Source organism: Gobio gobio (genome assembly GCF_949357685.1).
Source record: "Gobio gobio genome assembly, chromosome: 1".
NCBI classification, from domain to species: domain Eukaryota; kingdom Metazoa; phylum Chordata; class Actinopteri; order Cypriniformes; family Gobionidae; genus Gobio; species Gobio gobio.
The window spans coordinates 37686556-37709453 of NC_137097.1; the positions used below are offsets into that span (position 1 = coordinate 37686556).

Here is a 22898-nt window from a genome sequence, read left to right on the forward strand (position 1 = left end):
TTGAAATAGAATATTGTTGTAACATAATAAATGTCTTTACTGTCACTTTTGATCAATTTCCTGAAGAAAATAAATCTTCCTGGCCCCAAACTTTTCAAAAGCAGTGTATTGGTATACAACGTGAGTGAGCAAGAACATGAGGAATGGAAAACCAGTCCCAGTAAAGTATGTCAGATAGTGATAGTCTTCTACATCCCTAACAACCGAGCACTCAGAGCAAGCACTCATCTGAAAGATGGGGAATTGTGGCATGCAAATGATTTCAAATTACCTATACTTAATGCAATTTGCAGTTAAGTCCTTTAATTAATCAAATGCAAAAACAATGCAGACAGCACATACTTTTAGTGGGTGCACATAAACGTCCCAATCAGCATGTGAAATTCATTCTCAATACATTCTCCTCTTAATATAGATTATTAGACTGCTCACGTGGTACTGCGTCTTGTCGATGCCAATGAGGAAGAGGAGCTCGGCGATGAAGAGGTTGATGCAGAGGTTCTTGTGGATGGTGTTGCGGTCTGTCTGCAGACCCCGCAGGAAGCAGAAGGTGGAGATGCAGATGGCGAGACACACCAGCGAAATGACGATACCCACCCACGTGATCACAAAGAGGATCAACTCATGCATCCTTCCTGGATACTGAGAGAGCGAGAGATGGATAAGGTAAATGTATAAACGGATAGGCTGCCTGAGGGAGAGTGACTTATGAAAATCCAGTAAATGTCAAACTGAAATTGCGGTTTGTTTATTTGTGTATTTTGCTCTTGTGTATAGATGTGTGTGTGTGTGTGTTGCATGCAAGCGAAAAAAGTTGTTTATGTGTATGAGAGCTATATTCAGATTTGTGATAAATCAGCCTGTGATAAATGTAGAGGAATGTGTGTGTGTGTGTGTGTGTGCGCGTGCTTACATCCGGTTCGTGGTGTACCATCAGCACAGCGAAGTTGGTTAGATGACTACAAGAGCAGGTTGTGTGTGTGCTGTTGGTTTCCATCAGCCTGCAGCCCTGAGATGACCACTGGCCCGTCATTGAACGCTCCGAGTAGTTCCAGAATGAACAGTTTGGGCTGAAATGATTATCCAGCTGTAAAGATGTGGGGACATGAGAAAACAACAGAGAGATGGGGAATTACTTAATATCAGTGGCTTTCATGCATAATGTTTCTAGACATGGGCTTGCGGTATGGGCCCTGCATGAGTTTGTCCATGGGTTCTATTTAGGCCCTAACTGAATTAGCCTTGGACAAGCCAATTAGGACCCAACTTGTGCTAATTCAGATAGGGCCAACATAGAACCCATGGACAAACGCATTTAGGGCCCATGCTGGGGCAAATTCAAAAAGGGCTGACTGAAACCCATGGACAAACCCATTTAGGGCCCAATACTGGGGCTAATTCAGATAGGGCCGACTGGAACCCATGGACAAATATATTTAGGGCCCATACTCGGGCTAATTCAGATAGGGCCGACTCTAACCCATGGACAAATCTATTTAGGGCCCATACTGGGGCTAATTTAGATAGGAATGACATGGAACCAATGAATAAACCCATTTAGGGCCCAAACTGGCACTAATTCAGATAGAGCCAACTGGGACCCATGGCTAAATCCATTGAGGGCCCATACTGGTGCTGATTCAGACAGGGCCAACATGGAACCCATGCACAAACCCATTTATGGCCTATACTGGTGGTAATTCAGATAGGGTCAACATGGAACCCATGCACAAACCCACATTTATGGCCCATACTGGTGGTAATTCAGATAGGACAACGTGGAACCGGAGGAAAAATCAATTTAGGGCCCATACTGGGGTTAATTCAGATAGGGCCCATACCTCAAGCCCATATCATGCCTTCACTGGGGGCCATGCATGGGATAGGAATCATGTGTGATGGTGAGGTATGGGTCCCTATGGTCAGGAACCATGTATCTAGCTCTTACAAGTTGATTTTCACTGTATTGTCTGAAATAGCAGTTTCTGCACTACAAAGGCAGCACAATTAGACTGAATTATAAACACTAAATCTCTCAATGATTCTTGAGTAGTGAGACACGTTACAGAACTGACAAAAGGAATTATGTTTGGATTCATCTGTTCGACATGTTCAGAAGAATTCATGTTTAAGGGGCAGGAGCAATTTCCTGCTGCTTTCATTTCCTTACAATTGGGTGTTGTTCTGTCACAGCAAATATTCATTATAAATATGTAGACACTATGTTACACTGTTGAATGAATTGAGACTACAGGATGGTAGTTTCAGCTTACAAGTGTTGACAATATACCCGTACAGTATTTTGCAAATCACAAATGTATTAAATGGAGCTTTTTTGTAAAAAATAAAAATACTGAACCCAAACTTCTTAACGGTAATGTACATGAAGTACTATGTTATGGTCTGAGGACAGGTGGTTTTAGGGGTGATAATCAAATAATAACAATCGAGATAAATGCATAAAAAAAATTAAAAAAGATTTTACACTCGTTCTGCTGATGTTTCATGAATGAGAACCCATGTTTGAGAGTAGCTAATGCAAGATGCAAGTTTATTGCTTGATAGTTTATTGCAGTTTAATGTACCTGTACCTGTAAATGTCTAAGTGTGAACACCACAGGTTCGGTCAGAAACACTCGACTGGACTCTTTATTGATTGATGCTGCGATGACGTGTGAATTCACCGCCAGGCCCCGCCCACCAGGCCCCGCCTCCATTTCCATCTTCACAGTGGCATTTTCAGTGGAGAGGAACGGGCCCAGATTCTTATAGAGCACAAAAACAACTTTTACCTGGCCTTTATGGAGAAACACAGGACACAAAAGAGAAAGAGAGAGTTATTGAGTGGCAGAAGGATATGAATAACAACTAAGAGGAAAAAGGGAGCGGTGGAGCGAGATGAGTGAAGGTTAAAATGATTTTGACTGGGAGGGGGTGAGTGAGTGATCAGGGGATGAAGGAATTTTAATATGGAGGGCAACGTAACATTCATCTCTTCAGCACTCACTCACTCCGTTTCTTCCGTATGAATATTTCATGTGCGTTTGTTTCAATCATACTAATCTCACTTCCCCCGCCAAACCTGCCTCCGCTGAGAAGGCGCACCTTCAAAATGAAGCAAAACACAGGAGTGGCGGAAAAGGCGAAGAGTGGGAGAGATGATGGCGGGATAAGATGGTTAAGAGATGGAGGGGACAGGAAGGAGAGAAGCAGGAGAAAAGAGCCAAGATTGCTCTGTCAGCCTGAAAATGATAGTAATCTACTCGCCTCTCGGGCTGTTCGATTAAGAGCGCCGTTAAGAAACCATCAGGGAAGAAATAGTCTCAGCGCTTTTGTTAATCTGATTAGGTTTATTATTATCAACCAATAACCGCGTAAACCAAAGTGGAAATTTCGCTAAGCTTCAGTGAAACTGCACGGGCAAGAGACGCGGATGGTGATGAAAGGGGAACAGAAAGAGAGAAACGCTCTGTGACTGACCGTTGCGGCTGTACTGTTTGAAAGTGGAAGCCGAGAGCTGGATGCTGCTGTCACTGGGACCATTTTGAGGGAACGACAAATCCTGAGAATCCGTCTCTGTGTTCAACACACGCACCTCTAAATCTAAAGACACACAAAAACACACACTTTGAGAGATTGAACTGTAACAACACAGCAAAAAAACTTGAAAGGTTACAATAAAGCTACTCATTTGAAAAAAGTTAAAGCATGTTAAAAGAGTAGCTAACTACACTGAAGCTACTTAACAGGGCCCCATTAATTTCATATATTTTTGTATTATACATTACAGTACTGTTCAAAAGTGTGGGGTCATTAAGAATTTTTGAAAGATATTAATACTTTTGTTGGTAACTGCACAGTGTTCCAAATTATAAGTGACATATCAGTAGGATTTCGGTACAATAAACATTCAGATTTTAGTTTTTCAAAGAAAGTGTTTGTTTGTTTTATTTGTTCATATCTTTTTAGATAACTGGTGTCAATCTCAGACAGGTTTGTTAAATAGTTTGTTAAATAGTTAAATAGTTTTCCAGGTCTACTTGGGTAAATGGAAACCCTACTTAAAGAGGTTGTTCCACATTAAGCAAGTCACAGTTCTCATGCAATATAATACCAAAGCTCACAAAGAGAAACGTTTACAGTGGGTGTAGAAATACATGAAGACTAATTTTTAAATAGTTTTATTCATGGATGAATGCCGTACTACAATGGATGGTCTAGATGAATGGATTTCTGGATGGTTGATGATTAGCCACCCTGTTCCAACAAGATGTCAGCAAGGAGCTAGCGGTTGCTTATTTAGGCTGGAATATTGGGAAGTGAGATGGTTAGTAGTAGATTATTATGGAAATATGGCTGCATCTGTGTTCTTTAATTTACCGTAAATCAGTAAATCCCGCGCAGAACCTTCCACTCCCATCAGCGCTTTTGTGGAATTGTGCTCTCACGCAAATTTGCCCTATTTAGTAAATCTGGCCTTCAGTCTAAATACTTTTAATTATTGTGTGTTGAGCATATTCAGTTTCATTTTACATTCAGTTTGGATTGCTGAAGAGATACTTGGCTACTAATCTGCGGCTATGCTTGTTGCAGTAGCAATATATATATAATATACATTTTGGGAGGAAGGAAATTTACATATTTGGATATGTGGAGGCATTTAGACTTGTCCAGTTTTGTCTGGACCACCTGAAGTGTTTTGAGCGATCGGATTTACAGTAAATCTGTCTCAAAAGCTTACACTTGGTCTTTTCATGATCAGATAGATATCCGATCAGAGAAAACGCATGAAGTGACCAGGTGTACACAGGCCCAAACCCAGCAAGCAATAGCCATCATTTCACTGCCTCGGTTAACTATAGACCCGATATAGTCCGGCTATGGGTAACCCACTTCTAGCCAAAATAACCTTAAATTTGGTTACATGTAATTTTTACTAAAATAACTTGCGAGATGTTCCATCATGTAAGCAAAGTCAACAGTGATTACAAGGTGTTTGGTTTCATTTCTTTGACATGTTCTAGTCTATTCTTGGGCTTTGGTTAGACGTCTATTAAATATTAACTGTCAGCCCAAATATTGCCTCATTTTAGCCTAGACGTCAGGGCTGTGTTTGGACGGCTATAAGACATCTTTTAAACGCAAAATTGCTTGCTGGGAAGAATCCTGAAAGAAATGTCCCAGTTTACACAAACATATGGAGCAGCACAGCTGTTTTCACCATTTATAATAATCGGAAATGTTTCTTGAGAATCAAATCATCATATTAGAATGATTTCTGAAGGATCATGTGACGTAATGATGCTGAAAATTCAGCTTTGACATCACAGGAATAAATTACATTTGAAAGTATGTTAACAACATAGAATATATGTATTTAAATTGTAGTAATACTTTACTGTATGTTTGATCAAATAAATGTGGCCTTGGTGAATGTAAGAGACATTTTAAAAAACATTACAAAAATCATACCAACCTGACGAAAGTCTTGAACTTAAAGTCATACTAAAAACAAAATGAAAACTAAAAAGTTAATAAATATTTAACAAAAAAGCATTAGAATGAATCATTTCCTATAATGAATCAGACTTCCCAATGCTACCTGAGGGTAAGACAACATTCTAGGACAGTGCATTTGCTTGACTCAACAGCTACAACAAACACACTGCTACTAAATCACTCAGGAACACATAGCTTGTTACTGGAAAAACACAAAATTGTCAAATTTTTGAAAGAGCCTCAGTACTTTTATTTAGTTACACCGCAACAGAAACTCACCGACATTGGCAGCATGGTCTGAGAAGTGATTATTGTACATGTTATTGGCCAAGAGGAAGGCGCCTTTCTCCATGACGTCCAGTAGCATGGTGGCGGTGTGAGCCTGCTCTGTACTGTTCATGTCCTGCCATGACTCTAAAGCCTCGGCACGCAAGAGATTATCCACAGTCTGCACAACTGCCTGCGCACACACACACAAATAAACATACAGTTACACTTCATTATAATTACATCTGACATCAAATATCACAAAACATGGCTCTCTGTGAATCTTATGTAATGGCTGAAATTTATTTCTACTAAGGAGCAACATCTTATAGGCTATTATAAATGACATGAGCGCTAAAAGAAAGCCTTGGGCAAGACATACACTATTATCATTGCTAGAAGTCTCTCTCTCTCTCTCTATCTCTCTCTCGCTCACACACACACACACACACACACACACACACACACACACACACACACACACACACACACACGCGAAAACAAACCGGCTGCAGTTAAAATTCTTCTGAGGTAGGCATATGCAATAAAAGATATGGATGGCACTTTCTATGAAGCCTGTATATGTTATGCATTATGAATGCAGCCATAATGCCACATTGTAATGGATTATATCTTTTCATTAAAAGTAACCACCAATATAATATATTACTACAATATAATAACATACTTCATGTTACAATGTTAAAAGCAATCAAAGTAAGCATTTTGCTCTATATGCAACTTCAGATAAACAGATAAAGTGCCATTCAAAAGTTGGAGATACATTTTTTTAAATGTTTTTGAAAGTCTCTTATGCTCACCAAAGCAACATTTCTCGTATTATTTGAATATATTTTAAAATGTATTTATTCCTGTGATTAAAGCTGAATTTTTACCATCATTACTCGTCTTAAGTGTCACATGATCCTTCAGAAATCATTCTATTTTCTTTCTTTTTTTTTATTAATGTTGAGAACAGTTATGCTACTCAAGATTTTCATGAAAACTGACATATTTTCAGGATATGTTGATTCAAAAAAACTTTTTAAACATTATAAATCTTTACTTTCACATTTGATCAATGTAATACAGTCTTGCTGAATTAAACAAATTTATTGAAAAACATTTTTTAAGTCAAATTTAACTGACCCCAAACATTGGATCGGAGGTGTATATGCATTTAAAATGTACAGCATCTTAAAGGAAACTGAGACAATAAATAGTGTAATAATACCACCAGCAACTAACTAGCAAGTAGAAAATCATGGTTTGTTGATGTTGATGTGTTAAGCAGAAGTATTACACCATACTATTGGACATAGGCTATTTATTTTTTATTTTGATTCTTTAGAGTTTTTTAGTACAGTAACCCTTCAGGACCACAGCTGAACAGTAAAGATGTGTAAAGAAAGCCCAGATACATAAGGAATATATGACTGTATCTTAACATCTTTAAAAAGCATTTTATATACAAGCTTCATAGAACGTGTCAAGCGCGGGATAGGAGTCGAGCATGTGCACAGTGAAACGGAGGATAAGAAGAGGTATGAGAGGTGAAGTGTGTCTGTGAACTCATACAGATAACGCTTCACAATACCTGAACATAAGCCCGGCAGGTCCTCTCTCGCTTCTGCCACTGCAAGACACAATAAAACAGCTTTCAGTTACGCACACACATTCATGTAGAAGAGTCATGTCCATGATTTTGGGTAATCTATAATGCAGCCAACAAAATCAATCTATGATTCTTAATTTCTATGTTTTTTTTTTTGTTTGTTTTTTAAATAAGGAATTAATGCATGATGATCAGTAGCTGTCAAGTTCCGATTCAATATTAGTTCATAGGCTTATAGGCTGCTGTTGTAGGCTGTAAGGACCTGACCGATATAAAATGTATATATACAGGGAGTGCAGAATTATTAGGCACGTTGATTTTCTGATCATATTTTTTTTCCAGGCACATTTGACCAATTCCAAACCACAGTAATCCTAATAACTACTATTAATTTAGTATTTAATAATGTATAAGTGATATATAATTGTTCATGAAGGAAATGAAAAACACCTTATATTCAGGTGTGCAGAATTATTAGGCATGTTTTCTTTTACAGATAAATTGAGCCAAAAAAGAGATTTAACTTAAAAATTATTAAATGCCCATGAGAAGGATGCAATACTAATGCAATACTAGACATTGCAGTTAAGGCATGACCATTGGACAGTGAAATGCTCGTTGGGTCAGCAGGATCTGACAAAAACATGTGGCGGAGAAAAGACACCTATTAACCGCAAAAGAATGAAGAATTAAGGTGAAGAACTAAGGGTGAAACCATCAGGAACCCTTTAGTCTCCAGCGCCACCATTTTCCAGAGCTGCAACCTACCTGGAGTCTCCAGAAGTGCAAGGTGTCAGGATCTCAGAGACTTCAGTTAGGTAAAGAATCCTAAAAAATGACCCCCACTAGATAAGAATCATAAGCTGAAGTGTTGTAAAATACATGAAGAAGGTTTTTTTATAGGCTTTATGGACAGATAGGTTGAGAGTGACTCTTGAAGGACCAGCACCACATCCTCTAGTACCACTGTTTGAAGAATTCATCTTCCAGAATCTGGCAGTACGTTTTGGGAGTTCATTTTAGTCCATCCTGAAGTCCGTTTTGCAGAGATGGACTAAAATGAACTCCCAAAATGACTGCCAGGGTCATTTTTTAGGATTCTTTACCTAACTGAAGTCTCTGAGATCCTGACACCTTGCACTTCTGGAGACTCCAGGTAGGTTGCAGCTCTGGAAAATGGTGGCGCTGGAGACTAAAGGGTTCCTGATGGTTTCACCCTTAATTCTTCACCTTAATTCTTAATTCTTTTGCAGTTAACAGGTGTCTTTTCTTCACCACCTGTTTTTGTCAGATCCTGCTGACCCAAAGAGCATTTCACTGTCCAATGGTCATGCCTTAACTGCAATGTCTAGTATTGCTTTAGTATTGCATCCTTCTCATGGGCATTTAATACTTTTTGACTTTTCAGTCTGAGTTAAATCTCTTTTTTGGCTCAATTTATCTGTAAAAGAAAACATGCCTAATAATTCTGCACACCTGAATATAAGGTGATTTTCATTTCCAGCCTTCATGAACAATTATATATCACTTATACATTATTAAATACTAAATCAATAGTAGTTATTAGGATTTCTGTGGTTTGGAATTGGTCAAATGTGCCTGGAAAAAAAATATGATCAGAAAATCAACGTGCCTAATAATTCTGCACTCCCATATATATATATATATATATATATATATATATATATATATATATATATATATATATATATATATATATATATATATATATATATATATATATATATATATATACTCACCTAAAGGATTATTAGGAACACCTGTTCAATTTCTCATTAATGCAATTATCTAATCAACCAATCATATGGCAGTTGCTTCAATGCATTTAGGGGTGTGGTCCTGGTCAAGACAATCTCCTGAACTCCAAACTGAATGTCAGAATGGGAAAGAAAGGTGATTTAAGCAATTTTGAGCGTGGCATGGTTGTTAGTGCCAGACAGGCCGGTCTGAGTATTTCACAATCTGCTCAGTTACTGGGATTTTCACGCACAACCATTTCTAGGGTTTACAAAGAATGGTGTGAAAAGGGAAAAACATCCAGTATGCGGCAGTCCTGTGGGTGAAAATGCCTTGTTGATGCTAGAGGTCAGAGGAGAATGGGCCGACTGATTCAAGCTGATAGAAGAGCAACTTTGACTGAAATAACCACTCGTTACAACCGAGGTATGCAGCAAAGCATTTGTGAAGCCAAAACACGCACAACCTTGAGGCGGATGGGCTACAACAGCAGAAGACCCCACCGGGTACCACTCATCTCCACTACAAATAGGAAAAAGAGGCTACAATTTGCACAAGCTCACCAAAATTGGACAGTTGAAGACTGGTCTGATGAGTCTCGATTTCTGTTGAGACATTCAGATGTTAGAGTCAGAATTTGGTGTAAACGGAATGAGAACATGGATCCATCATGCCTTGTTACCACTGTGCAGGCCGGTGGTGGTGGTGTAATGGTGTGGGAGATGTTTTCTTGGCACACTTTAGGCCCCTTAGTGCCAATTGGGCATCGTTTAAATGCCACGGCCTACCTGAGCATTGTTCCTGACCATGTCCATCCCTTTATGACCACCATGTACCCATCCTCTGATGGCTACTTCCAGCAGGATAATGCTCCATGTCACAAAGCTCAAATCATTTCAAATTGGTTTCTTGAACATGACAATGAGTTCATTGTACTAAAATGGCCCCCACAGTCACCAGATCTCAACCCAATAGAGCATCTTTGGGATGTGGTTGAACGGGAGCTTCGTGTCCTGGATGAGCATCCCACAAATCTCCATCAACTGCAAGATGCTATCCTATCAATATGGGCCAACATTTCTAAAGAATGCTTTCAGCACCTTGTTGAATCAATGCCACGTAGAAATAAGGCAGTTCTGAAGGCGAAAGGGGGTCAAACACAGTATTAGTATGGTGTTCCTAATAATCCTTTAGATGAGTGTGTATATATATATATATATATATATATGGATATATGGATCTATATGATTGATATATATAACTTTTTTTATTAGTATGAATATATATATATATATATATATATATATATATATATATATATATATATATATATATATATATATATATATATATATATATATATATATATATATATATATATATATATATATATATATATATATATATATATATATATATATATATATATATATATATATATATATATATATATATATATATATATATATATATATATATTCATACTAATAAAAAAGTTATATACATTAATATAAAATTCATACTATTTTTAATTAATTTAATATCAGTGAGGTCCTTACAGCCTACATCAGCAAAAGAACCATATCCCACATAGACACCGACTAAGCAAACAACAAACAATGTGATACAAATGTCAAACTATTTCCATGTTTTCCCCATGAAATTCTGTATAGTTATTTATGGAAAGCATGCTCTCTTTCTCCAGTAGCTGCTCTCTCTCTCTTCATAAAAACGCACACACATACAGTACAGACTAGGGTGACCATTTCCATAACACCAAAAAGGAGGACACTTTGCGGCATTTAGAGAAGCAAGAATAATTGCATAGGACTCTGGTGTACAATACAATTTTGTCCATCATATCGATGGTATCATGATACAGTGATTCTGAAATAGCCTACTCTATTCATTGCCAGACCATTTGATCTACGATATATCTTGAAGTAGACCTATGTGTTAGAGGCAAAAAAGTGTTTGTTCATAGTATTTGTATTTATTCAAGACAATGTGATGTCTGTTTCAAAAACTGACCACTGAGATGAACCTGTCTTGCAAAGTGTACAGTGCCTGAAAACATAACATTCCTAGACTTCTGAAAATAAAACAAATACATAAATAAACAAACAATCTGGCACAGTGCCAAATCCATGAAAAGCGTCTCTACCGCTTTTAGATATAAATTTGTGCTCTTTTGTCCATTCCGGATAAAAAGAGGTCTGACGTTTCAGCATGTTAACATTATGATATGCCGTAGCCAGCGTGTTGTGGTGGCTTGTTTACGTTTAAAAAAAATTATATATCAGATATTTATTTTTACACTGCTTTCAGCCAATAGTTTGTTTGACCAGAGATCTTACGGCATTAGACGCTATGCTGCTGCTTCCCAATAAAGAAGCAGCATTTCAGCGCAACTCCAAAAAGGAGGACAAATGAGTGTCCGGCTTGAGGCTGCGCCGGAGAGGGGGCTTAAAGGAGGTGTTGCAAATATGCAATTATTCCTTACATCATTTATATGATAACTAGAGCTGTAACAACAAATCAATAATACAAATAATTGACAATGAATTTGATTATCAATCAGTCGCGTCTGCACGCTGTGCTCAGAATCCATTAGTCACGTCAATTAACAATAGTGAATAAGCAACAAAACGCATATGGAAAACTGTGGAGGACACAGCTGTGGGAAAAATACATGATCCAAGTTGTCCGAAACATGAGAATGCTTTGTGTATTTATAAGCACTTCAAACAAAAGCATAAGCATTTACCGCATCTTGCTCTGCCATGCTCTGACAGATGTGTGTGCTGTTTGTGTTTAATGCCTCTGACACGTGTTTTCCTCAGCACATAACTTACATTTTAAGGATATATCCTTATCTGTAACTGTCAGAAAGTCCCGAGAGTATTTCCATGTTGCACATTCTGTTAAACTTCACAGACTTCAGTGAACGAGCGCTGGTGGCGCATGCACGTCAAACAGATGGAGCACAATAATTCTGACTAAAATACACATTTTGCTCAAATATTTTACACGTTATTAATCATTTCTGCTTTAAAATAGTAAGCAATCAGTTGTTTTTGGGTTTAGCATGTAATGTTTCATAGGCTTTATATTAGATGTTGTTTGGAGGACAGCATTGGGCAAGATGTGTAATAACATTGTTTAAAATAATGGATTCAAATTTATTTTTAATAATACTTTTTTTTCATTTTAGATCCCTAATAATAACTTTTTCCATTTATTTTTCAATTAAAAATGAGCTACAAACGCAATAAAAATGGGGAAAGAAGTGAGGCAGAAATAGCCTCCATTCATGTCAAGGCTATGAGTTGAGAGTGTATTCCTGTGCACACTGATGTGGCAGCAAACAGAACATGAAGGGTTTGTGTTTAAAGGGCAAATGTGTGTGTGAGTACGAGTGTGCATTTGTCACCTTATTATAGTTCCTGGCCGCCGATTCCTTATTCCCGGGTCTGAGTGCTTGCAGCTGTGCGTCTAATATATCCAATAGCTGCTCGATGAGTCTGACAGAGGAACTGACATCACCGGCGTGAATGCGGCCCTGCGTGTGGTTCACCAGCTCGGCAGCGATGTTTGCAGCATTCTCTCCGCTTTTTATCTACACAGTGAACACACACACATATTCACACATACACAGTCTGGTCTCTAAAGCTCAAACTCCTGCTGTGCGCTGTGGGGGTGTAAGCTGGGGGTTTCTGGGTTTATTCTGCTGAATACACAGACAAAAGACAGCAAATCTTTAATGACGCTCTAAATCAAGCTATTACAAAAAACACAAAAAGGGGAAAACGAAAGCGTGAAACGTGATAAAATTACTTGATTTGAAAGGAGAAACATATGCCTGTAATTGTAAATGTGTCACTTAGCGTTTAGTAAAAGAAAAATAACATATACTATTGTGTTTTTAAAGGGATAGTTCACCCAACAATGAAAATTACCCCATGATTTACTCTATAAATAGGGTTGTTGTAAGAAAAAAAAATCCTTTTTTAACACATTATAAAGTAAAATATCTAGATTCTGGCAGACCGCCTTCCGTATTCAACTTACGAAAAAAGATGCTAGATATTTTACTTTATAACGTGTTAAATATGGATATTTTTCTTACAAAAACTCATCGCTTCGCTTCAGAAGGCCTTTATAACCCCCGGGAGCCGTGTGGATTACTTTTATAATGGGTGGATGCACTTTTTTGGTTTCCAAATTTTGGGCTGCGATTCACTGCCATTATAATGCTTGGATTAGCCAGGACATTTTTTTGTGTACTCTATACACATACTCCAGTTGTATTCGTCTGAAAGAAGAATGTCATATACACCTAGGGTGGCTTGAGGGTGAGTAAATCTTTTTTTTGTTGGGTGAACTATCCCTTTAAGGTACTTGAAGGTACATTAAAGTACACTACTGGAGCAGCAGATTGCTAATAACTGCAGGACAATAATATATCTGTGATCGCTAACATTGCTTGGGTCAACAACAACAAAAAATCCCAATAAAGGGGTTTAATTGGTACCATCCATATTTATAGTCTGAGATATCAAAATTACTTAATTCCATTCTAAATTCAAATTTAAAAAAAAATTGTTGCACCAAAAACAGTAACAATTTAGTTTTTTAGTCGGCCTTTCTTTGATCCATGTAACTGTGTAGTACCGAGGAGAAAACTAAACAATATATTTTTTAAAATTTTTATATACTGAATAAATTGCGTCTTTAAATGAATGATAATTAAAAGTTTATTAAGGATAAAAAATATATCTGCTAATGCTGCAAACTATATGCAGAGCCCTTATTGCACGTTACTATAATATTAAAGGTTAACAACAGAGCCCAAACTACTGTATTTGCCTGAATTCAGCTGCATTTTTTTATAGATATAATATTAATATAGTATTAGTAATATTATAATAATATAATATAGTGCGTATATTTAGCAAAATAGTTCATTTCTCTAGCTTACAAGCTGTGGACACTGAATGACTTGCCTGAGGTAAATGTAATGCTACGTGACATATTGTTCTCAAGCTGTTTTATTGATGTCTTCCCGCTATTGAAACACTGATTGAGCGACTACACGAGATATTAAACGTTTCAGTCAGTTGTACTGTATCTTTCAACACACCTTCAGATGTTCATTCATGTTTATTCTGTAACTAGTATTGAAGAGGAAGCGATGATTGAGATGTGTTCACTCACGCTCCGTGTTGCTGCTTGAACTGAGGAATCTATACAGTGATCTGTCACGCCACATCAAAGAGCGTCAAAACTGCATTTTTTGTTTGATTCCGTGATAAAAAGGACAGCATTTGAAAGATGACACTCTTATCGAAAGTAACAAAATGCGGAGCTTATTGTGATTATTGGTGGTTAGGCTTCATCACTGTATTCGTCGTGTACACATAAGACATGTACCGAAAATGTGCATGTCGAATTGTGTACCGTTACACCCTTAATTACTATTTCACACTTACAAATAATCCGAGTGTGAGGAGGGGGTGGTGGGATGCAGGAAACTGTCGAGAAACATAGTTGAGGCGGCTAAGGCCTCATCTCGTACTGATTGGATAGGCAATTTGAACGTGTTCCTCCTGAACTTGGCTAATAAAACATAATTTAATCAAATGTCAAGGAAGAATTTAGTTTTGTGACATAAGGACATTGCTGTTGTGCCCTCAACAATGGGCCAGGGCTGGGCTGGGGCAGCAGGGAGCAGGGCGCGTTTGGTACGCCATGAGAGAAAGACGGACTAAAAAACTAAATTGTAACCTTTTTTGGTGCAAAAACTTTTGACTAATATATTAGAAAGTAGACAACAATGAAAAATGCCCAACAAATGTTATATGATGCCTTTAAAATAAAAACTGCAAGTTTTGTAAAATGTAAAAAGCAGAAAAAATAGTCCTTGATGTGTACGTGCAATGTGACTTTCACCTGAGATGCTTTGAAACTCTCTTTTAGAACTAGATAAAATAGAGAGATTTTGTTCCAAATCATGTCAAAAGAATGACCTGTGTGTGGTAATGTGAGCTGAGGCCGGAATGATAATAGCTGAGGTAGCGGACAGAGCAGAACAGGGATTGGGGGGTCAGAGCAAGCTTTAACTTTTTAGTGATCTCACCTTCTGGGCCACCTGGTTGACCCACGGCGAGGTGCAGTTACTTAGATCAGGGCCGCGAGGGTTCCACAGCACAGGAGAGGGTAGACACTGGAAGGAGGCGATGCCTGGAAACACAAGACCAGATGCTGAGGGAGATAATGTCTTTTTGATCATTGTCTTTTTTAATGTCCTGAATTCAATGATTTTGAGGGGTGCCCAAATACTTTTGGCAATATAGTTTATCTAAATATATACAATATATAGGATATAAATCTTGCGTTAGCATGGAAAATAAGAAACTAAAATTAAGAAAGAGTGAGAGTGCTGCTCTGGGGTTTGAACTTTCTGACACGCAAGCTCATAGCTTCACTTTGAAAGCTTGCACAAAAAACACTTTTTTTTCTGTGGAAATGAGTTTGCTGACACATGAACGCCATCACACACTCTTGCACACACATGTGTAAGATCACACACCAGGCACGGCCATCCCATCAGCACCTCTGAATGCTGAGAAAACACCTTGAGGGAGACACCTTCTGCCACTCCTCATTTTCAGTTAAGTTGGGCTGTTTAGTTAGCCGAGTTCACAGAGAGAACAACATGCTGGGATCAAACAAACGGCAGGCCTTTCCAGCAACCACAACACAAATAGCTCAAAAGAAGAGAGGGAGAAAGAGAATAAAGAGAGAGGAAAAGCTAGGGAGGAGTGAAGCAGCACTACAGCAGCTTCAGCAAGATCAGAGACTCCAGGAGTTTTCTTTCTCTAAGTCTCTCTCTCTCTCTCTCTCTTACTCTCAGCCGCTGTCTGCTTTTCTTTCCTCTCCACTCCTTCATCCACTATAGATTGGCTTTGAAGGATCTGCCAGGATTCACCAATTAAAGCCGCTCCTAATTTAACTTGTCTGTCATTTCAGTGATGGAAAAAAAAGGTGACAGAAGAAAGACAGCATTTTTTTGGTGGCTAGGAGAGAGAGATGCTAACAGAGGGAGGAAACGATTTTCTCCCACGACAAGAAAGAGGCATTTGCTGCAGCAGTTGTACGGAGAGGGGGGGGGGGGGGGGGGGGGGTGCAATGGTTGTTGTCATCTGTATCCTGTCTAGTGGCTCATTTTTTAATTTGGCAGTTTCGCAGGGCTAACCCATGCTGAGTTTGAAGATCACTCCTTCATTTGCAAGGGACTGCCTTTTATCTATGACTCCTAAGAGGACCTGCCAGCTGGAGAGAATATAGAGATGAGGAGGAAAGGGAAGCAAGCTCTCCATACAAAGAAATGGGCGTATAAACATAGATGTTTACATAAACCGAGACATATACACAATACAGATACCAGATACCACAAAATAAACACTTCTATGAAAAGCCGTTTCAGCAAACATTACATGACCTTTATGTCATACACATCATGCACCCTTCCTTCCTGTAAAGCTGTGATTCCCTCTGCCATAACGTCATGTTGTAATCTAGTGCAACAAGGTAAAACATCAAGCAGCACTGAGACATTCTGTTGTAATGTTTATAGCCTGCTAGATATCCGTGCAACTATCAGTGGGTGGAACCTTTTTTATATAGAATTAGTTATTACTCATAACTTGAGGATTTTGGTCGAAACCCGTCCCTTGTGTCAAGCAATAAATCTTATTTCTTCTATGGCAATCTGAGTCGTTGTTATTACCAAGGCTAGACCAAGGACTCAGATTGCTATAGAAGAGATAAGTGATGGATTCTTTGGATTGCCCCACCCATAGCAAAATTTAATTGGTTAAAAACCTTCTCCACATAGCTGTTTCTCTATAGCTGTAAATTAGATATGTTGTTATGGGCTGTGGTTTTGAGTTACACTCGATGGTCAACTTTAGACATTCTACTAACTGTAAGTAACTTGCCAACTACATGTCAACTAACTCTCATTAGATTATTAGTAGATTGTAAGTAGAATAAGTTGACATGTAGTTGCAAAGTTACTTATTATCAGTAGAATGTCTGTTGGGGAGCATTGATATAACGTATTAGCAGATATTAAGCAGACAGTCTACTACTACTCTAATGAGAGCTAGTTAACATGTAGTTGCAAAGTTACTTATAGTTAGTAGAATGTCTAAAGTGGACCATCAAAATTAAATGTTACTTGATTTTGTGGCTACTTCCAGCATTTTCACAGACAAATTTTAATCATACAAAACTAGTCACATGACACCCGGTTAGGACACCCACCACATTCAACCACAATACACTTTCACACATAAAGCCGCCTGGTAAACTGCCACATTTTTTTCAGACTTTTCTGGTAAATATACTACAAAGCCACACTTTCCGTAATTTTTCTGTATTGTTACCACTCACACATCAGCATCAAAATGGCATTAAACTTGATGTAATTTGCCTGGATAGAGCATAAATAGAGAAATCTAATTTTGCTGCTTGTGTCCGGTATAGACATGATGTTTAAAAGCAATCGGAGCATCATAACCTTGTACATACTCAAATGTTTTTTTTATGCCTTTGTTCACACACACAATTCAAACTCCACTGCTAATGTTAATACTTCTCATCCTGAGAAATTCCTAGACCTGTATTTTCCATAATTATCATTTTATACATATCGTCCCCTTGGAATTATAAGGTTCTATCTGACATTTTTGTCAAAATTGAGTTATTCACATATTCTTATTCTGTGACAACTTATTTACATTATGTGATGTTTTTTTTTTAAAGTTGTGTACATTTTGGGACTTTTTATTGAAAAACAAAAAGGTTCTATCTACAAAGTCGAACTCTGACTTGGCTCTATAAGGTTCTATCTGCGTGAGCCAATCAGCACTTCGAATGCACAGAAGAGGACCAATCAGGATCAACTTTATAGGTTGTGTCGCCGGCTTTTTCCTTGACAGGAAAGATCGCAGACACACAATATCTGTGAGGATTATGGCACACAATGCAAAGTTTTTAAGAAACCTCAAGATCGACAATTTTATTGACGATCTTGTCAAGGACAGCAGCCCGAATTCCAGGCATCACATATAGTCAGTGAATCATTTTTCAATGATTATTAAACTTTATGAATTAATTTGCTGAAGCATGTCTGTTTTCTTGCCGTTTTTAAAGTCTTAAAATGTCTTAATTTTTACAATATTAAGCCTTAAAGGTCAAATAGTAAAAAGTTTAATTGATGGGGTCTTAATTACAACAATAAACGTTAGCATGTTATTTCAGCCATACTGATGTCTAGAGAGAAAGACATTTTACCTGGCCCACTTTAGGTGGAATAAAATCCTGCTCAGATGTATTACAGTAGCTGCTTTCTGTCTAAACAAAAGAAAGATGAACAATTTCTGCAATAATGTGTTTAATTACCCACCAAATTGGTACCAAAAATTTACATCTGCACTGGACAAAATATTTAGACCTGCCTAGCTTAATTTGAAATGTCCTAAATACATGGAAGTGCTAAAAATATGAAATAAATGTCATAAGAAAGGATACAATTTTACATTCCAACACATGTTGAGACATTGTTACAACATTATTTTTTATATTTAATGTTCAAATAATGGTTTGGCAGATAGAACCTTATAATTCTAAGCGAAAAGTGTTTTTTTAGAATTAGAAGGTTCTATCTGCATTTGACCCATTCCAAAAATCCCCATTTACAATTTTGAGAGGATTTTGATATTGTATATTTAGAATACATTTAGGGTCCCTGTTATTTTCATGTTTGAAAGAAACTTGTTCCCCATATACATTTTCCTATATGTAATGCAAAAACTTTGAAGCTCAATATCTCAAAACTGCTCAGAACGCAGATAGAACCTTATAATTCCAAGGGGACGATATGACCTCAAACTGAAAAAGCCATTAATTTTATGGAAAGGGCAGCATTTGTGAAAGTATCTATACTTATAATCTCTCAATAAACAGTCACCCCATCATCTATTACTAACCTAGTGATCCTTTAGGGCACGGTCTGTCTACGGTCTCCCCCCTCTGGGTGGCAGGCCACTGCACCCCTCTGGATACTCTGGCTTCGCACACTTGGAGCTCAGGGCCCTGGGGTGGGACACGCAGGGGTCTGCGGGTCACCGGTACGGTGGCTGTGATAGGTCGCAGATCTGGTGCCTTGTTGATGGCCCCTATCGGGTGAGCGGTGGGGGGAAGAGGTCGCATGGTTGAGGGGATGGAGCTGGAAGTGACGGGTCTTGCTGCGGTGGTGGTGCTGCTGCTCATCTGGGTGGTGACGAGTGGACCTGAGAGCAAGAGAGAATGAAAGACAAGAATGCAAAGAAAATTGAAACTGAGGAAACAAGAGCGTAAGAGGCAGAGAAGCAGATTCTGAACACCTATAGAGTCAGCGAGAATGTCGGCAAATTATTGATGAAGATGAAAAAAGAATACAAAATAGAAGAAAATAAATCCTAAACATTTGATGTGTATTGCAAAAGGAATATGAGAAAGTTGGTAAGAAGATAACCAAAGCAGCAGGAGCATTTGTTAGTCTTTAATGCACGACTATATGCTCCCTCAGTCCCCTTGAGAACTGGATAGAGTGAAATATAGGAGGAGAAAGGGAGAGAGAAAGACAGACAGAGAATGTTCATGGCAAGAAGATGAGAATGAATAATTGATTAGAAATCTTTTTCTGATCTGACAAAACGCTAATGACCACTGCTAATTAAACCATAAAGACAATGTATTGAAGACACAGAGGGGAACACTAACAGAACATTGACACATAACAGATCAAACTGTCTGTTAGCCTCTGCCTCCCGCTGATTTTGCTCTTTCTCTGTCACTTACCAGCGGTGGGATCCGGTGGGCCGAACTCTAGGGGGTAGCGCAGAACATTGTAATTATTCCAGACGTAAAGTTGATTGTCTCTTGGATTGTAGTCCACAGAGGACACATACTGGTAGGGGTTGGGGAAGGGAATGTGGACAGACTCTTCCCGGGCTCGATTGGTGTTGTACGCGTACAGCACCAGATCTCCACCCGCTTCGCTGTCGTCATCCTGATAAACAGAGCGCACGGCATACAAAACACCACATGCCATGAAAGCGTTGGATGCCAGTCGCTTGTCAAAGGTGGTCTCCCAGGTTCCTTCAAAGCGCAGGGTGTAGGGGTTAACCTGAAAGACAGCAAAAAGAAAAGGGTTGTGTTTGTCTGATACAACAAAACAATTTGATTACTTTACAGTTCTGGAAAATGGAAAATTCTGATCTGATCTCAGCTGTAATCCAATATGTTAAATTGCACTGTTCAGTGACACTGACCTGGCTGACCACCAGTCGTCCATTGTTGGCCTCGGTAGCGTAGATGACCCATAGACCGTTTTCATCCACCGCTAGGTCAATATCCGACTTGCCCCCCCAGCGGTATGGTGAGGTGTCATGGTAGTTGGCATTATTGACTATGGCTTCTCCACTCTTGATACGTGTGCGCAAGTCATATTTCACAATATTGCGTGTGCGTTCCTTGTTGTAAAAAACAGCACCATCATACACAACAAAACCTGTTCCATCCACACGATTTGGCAGCCTGTGAGAGAAGAGTACGTTATTTGAGATTACTTATAACTCTGTAATTTCTGATACATTTGATCTGACATTTCATCTGAAATCAGGATTCAACATTCTTATATACTTGTCAAGGAATGATACGTAGAAAAAAGATGGTAAACTGAAATGAAATCAACTTAACATCAAGAAGAAACTAAAGAAGCCTTCTAAAGAACTCAACAAAAGCACTTTGCTTTTACAAAAATCATTATTGTATAGACTATACACAGAGATCGTTATTGGTTGTATACCCAAGCTGTGGTCCTCACTCACTTGTAGGTGGTTGTTGCTCGATTCTGCTTGAAGTCTTCCCATGAAGCATACTCGTACAGCATATCTGTGCGGTACGGAGTCCAGGGCATGACGTAAAGACGGTCACCAGACTGCAGGGGATCCTTACACCATGCCCCCGACTGATGCTCCGCCTCCTGCAGCAAACTTGCTGCCTGCACTCTTAATAGAGTCCCAGGACATACAAAGACTGGAGATGTGGAAGAGCAGGAGTGAGAGAGAAAGGGAGAGAAAGAGAGGGAGAGATGAAATAACAAGGAGGGGACAGCAAGAATTCACAGAATGATGGTGTGATAGGATTAATAAGAGGAGAAATTTGATGGAAAGACAAATGGAGAGATGGAGGGTAAAGAAATAAGGGGAGTTGGTGTGAGGCCATGAGGGACGATAATATGAAATGAGAATGAGGCAGCAAGAAAGAGGAAGAGAGAAATGGGAGAGAGGACATGAAATAAATGACCATTCTTCTAATGAAAGAGTGTTAATGTTCATTAGTCAAGCATCTGCACACTGGACTAAAGGCTGGTGAGGGGAGATGACACAATCCTGGCTGCTGGTGCTCAATTATTGCTGGGAATCATTTTTTTACCCTGTCCCACTTCATCTTCCCTGCTGGGAAATCACCAGCTTCTGATGGTAGCTGATTTTACATTGTCTCAAGATTGACCAATCAATTGTGGTCATTAACTAGTCCAAATTGACATAGACAGTTTGCTAGCTGGGCTTCTGACTTGTGTACCTGGTTTCAAGCTGGTAGACCACCTTAGAATTGCAGCAAGCCAGTTACCATGTTCCACAAACCAGCAGGGAAATTAGGTTCTGATGCCAACTGATTTCAAATTGTTCAAGCTGGACCAAGTTGATAATTTATGGTCATTAGCTGGTCCAAGCTGGTCTAGATTGTTTTGCACATTGTTTACCAACCATAGTCCTGTGGATTATCCACAATAGTACACATTTTTGATGTCATCTTAATCTAACACACCCATTTCAGGTCTTGGAGTCTCTACCAATGAGCTGAGTTGAATGAGGTGTTTTGACCTAGAGATACAAAATGTGCAGTGATGGGGGTTGCCCATGACCAGAGTTGGGAAACAGTAGCAATAGCAGATACACCATCATCAATTATACCGGGTTTTAACTCGGAAGACCATCTTGGACAAGAGAGTTAGACCTAGTAGACCACCTTAATCCAGCAACAAACCAGCTTGACCACCTTCAGCTGGTATGGCACTGAATTTCCAGCAGGGTTTTCTTACATCAGTGGTCCAAATAGTACCCGCAGTCCTCCTTTGAGTATACATGTGAACACATTGGCTGTTGGGTAATATTCCACTGGGAAGTCCACACCAGTGCAGGGAGGCTCTGCAAAAGTATGCACTGAGGGCTCCTGGCAGCCGCAAAGGGAGCACGCATTGTAACCCTTTTGAAACTTAAAATTACCAATGGGATAGCCACAATAATACAAGTCCACATTAAGTGTGCCATTTGAGACTGGGCCTCTGTATAAAGTTGGCATTTGCTCTGACACAAAGAGCTGCTGTAATGTCAAAATGAGTTTTTGTGTTTAATGTTGAATAAGGACGAATGTTGGGATGCCAGTCATGTACAAAAACAACTGCAGTGCTCAACTTTTATCTGCTAGGAGTACTTGATCAAGACACACACACTCATACACACACCAATCTGTATATCTGTCCACTGAAGAAGGTTGTTCACCTGGGATTGGTGTGAATTAACTGGCTGACGCAGTTTCTCTCTCCCAGACTGAGAGGGCATGGGACCTGAGAGAATATATC

At 38.8% G+C, this 22898-nt stretch overlaps 1 protein-coding gene across 1 annotated transcript in view; it reads right to left on the minus strand.

Annotated features, from left to right (window-relative positions):
- Nucleotides 1-22898, minus strand: part of adgrl1a (adhesion G protein-coupled receptor L1a) — a gene marked incomplete at its 5' end in the record, with an annotated part of 111212 nt that overhangs the window by 25860 nt on the left and 62454 nt on the right. Inside the window, 12 exons of the mRNA XM_079829380.1 lie at nt 433-642; nt 914-1087; nt 2592-2797; nt 3481-3603; nt 5779-5959; nt 7364-7402; nt 12573-12758; nt 15279-15382; nt 19198-19500; nt 20051-20378; nt 20524-20788; nt 21082-21289. Of these exons, the coding sequence (XP_079685506.1) occupies nt 433-642; nt 914-1087; nt 2592-2797; nt 3481-3603; nt 5779-5959; nt 7364-7402; nt 12573-12758; nt 15279-15382; nt 19198-19500; nt 20051-20378; nt 20524-20788; nt 21082-21289 (2327 nt within the window). The remainder of the gene's footprint in view (nt 1-432; nt 643-913; nt 1088-2591; nt 2798-3480; nt 3604-5778; nt 5960-7363; nt 7403-12572; nt 12759-15278; nt 15383-19197; nt 19501-20050; nt 20379-20523; nt 20789-21081; nt 21290-22898) is intronic.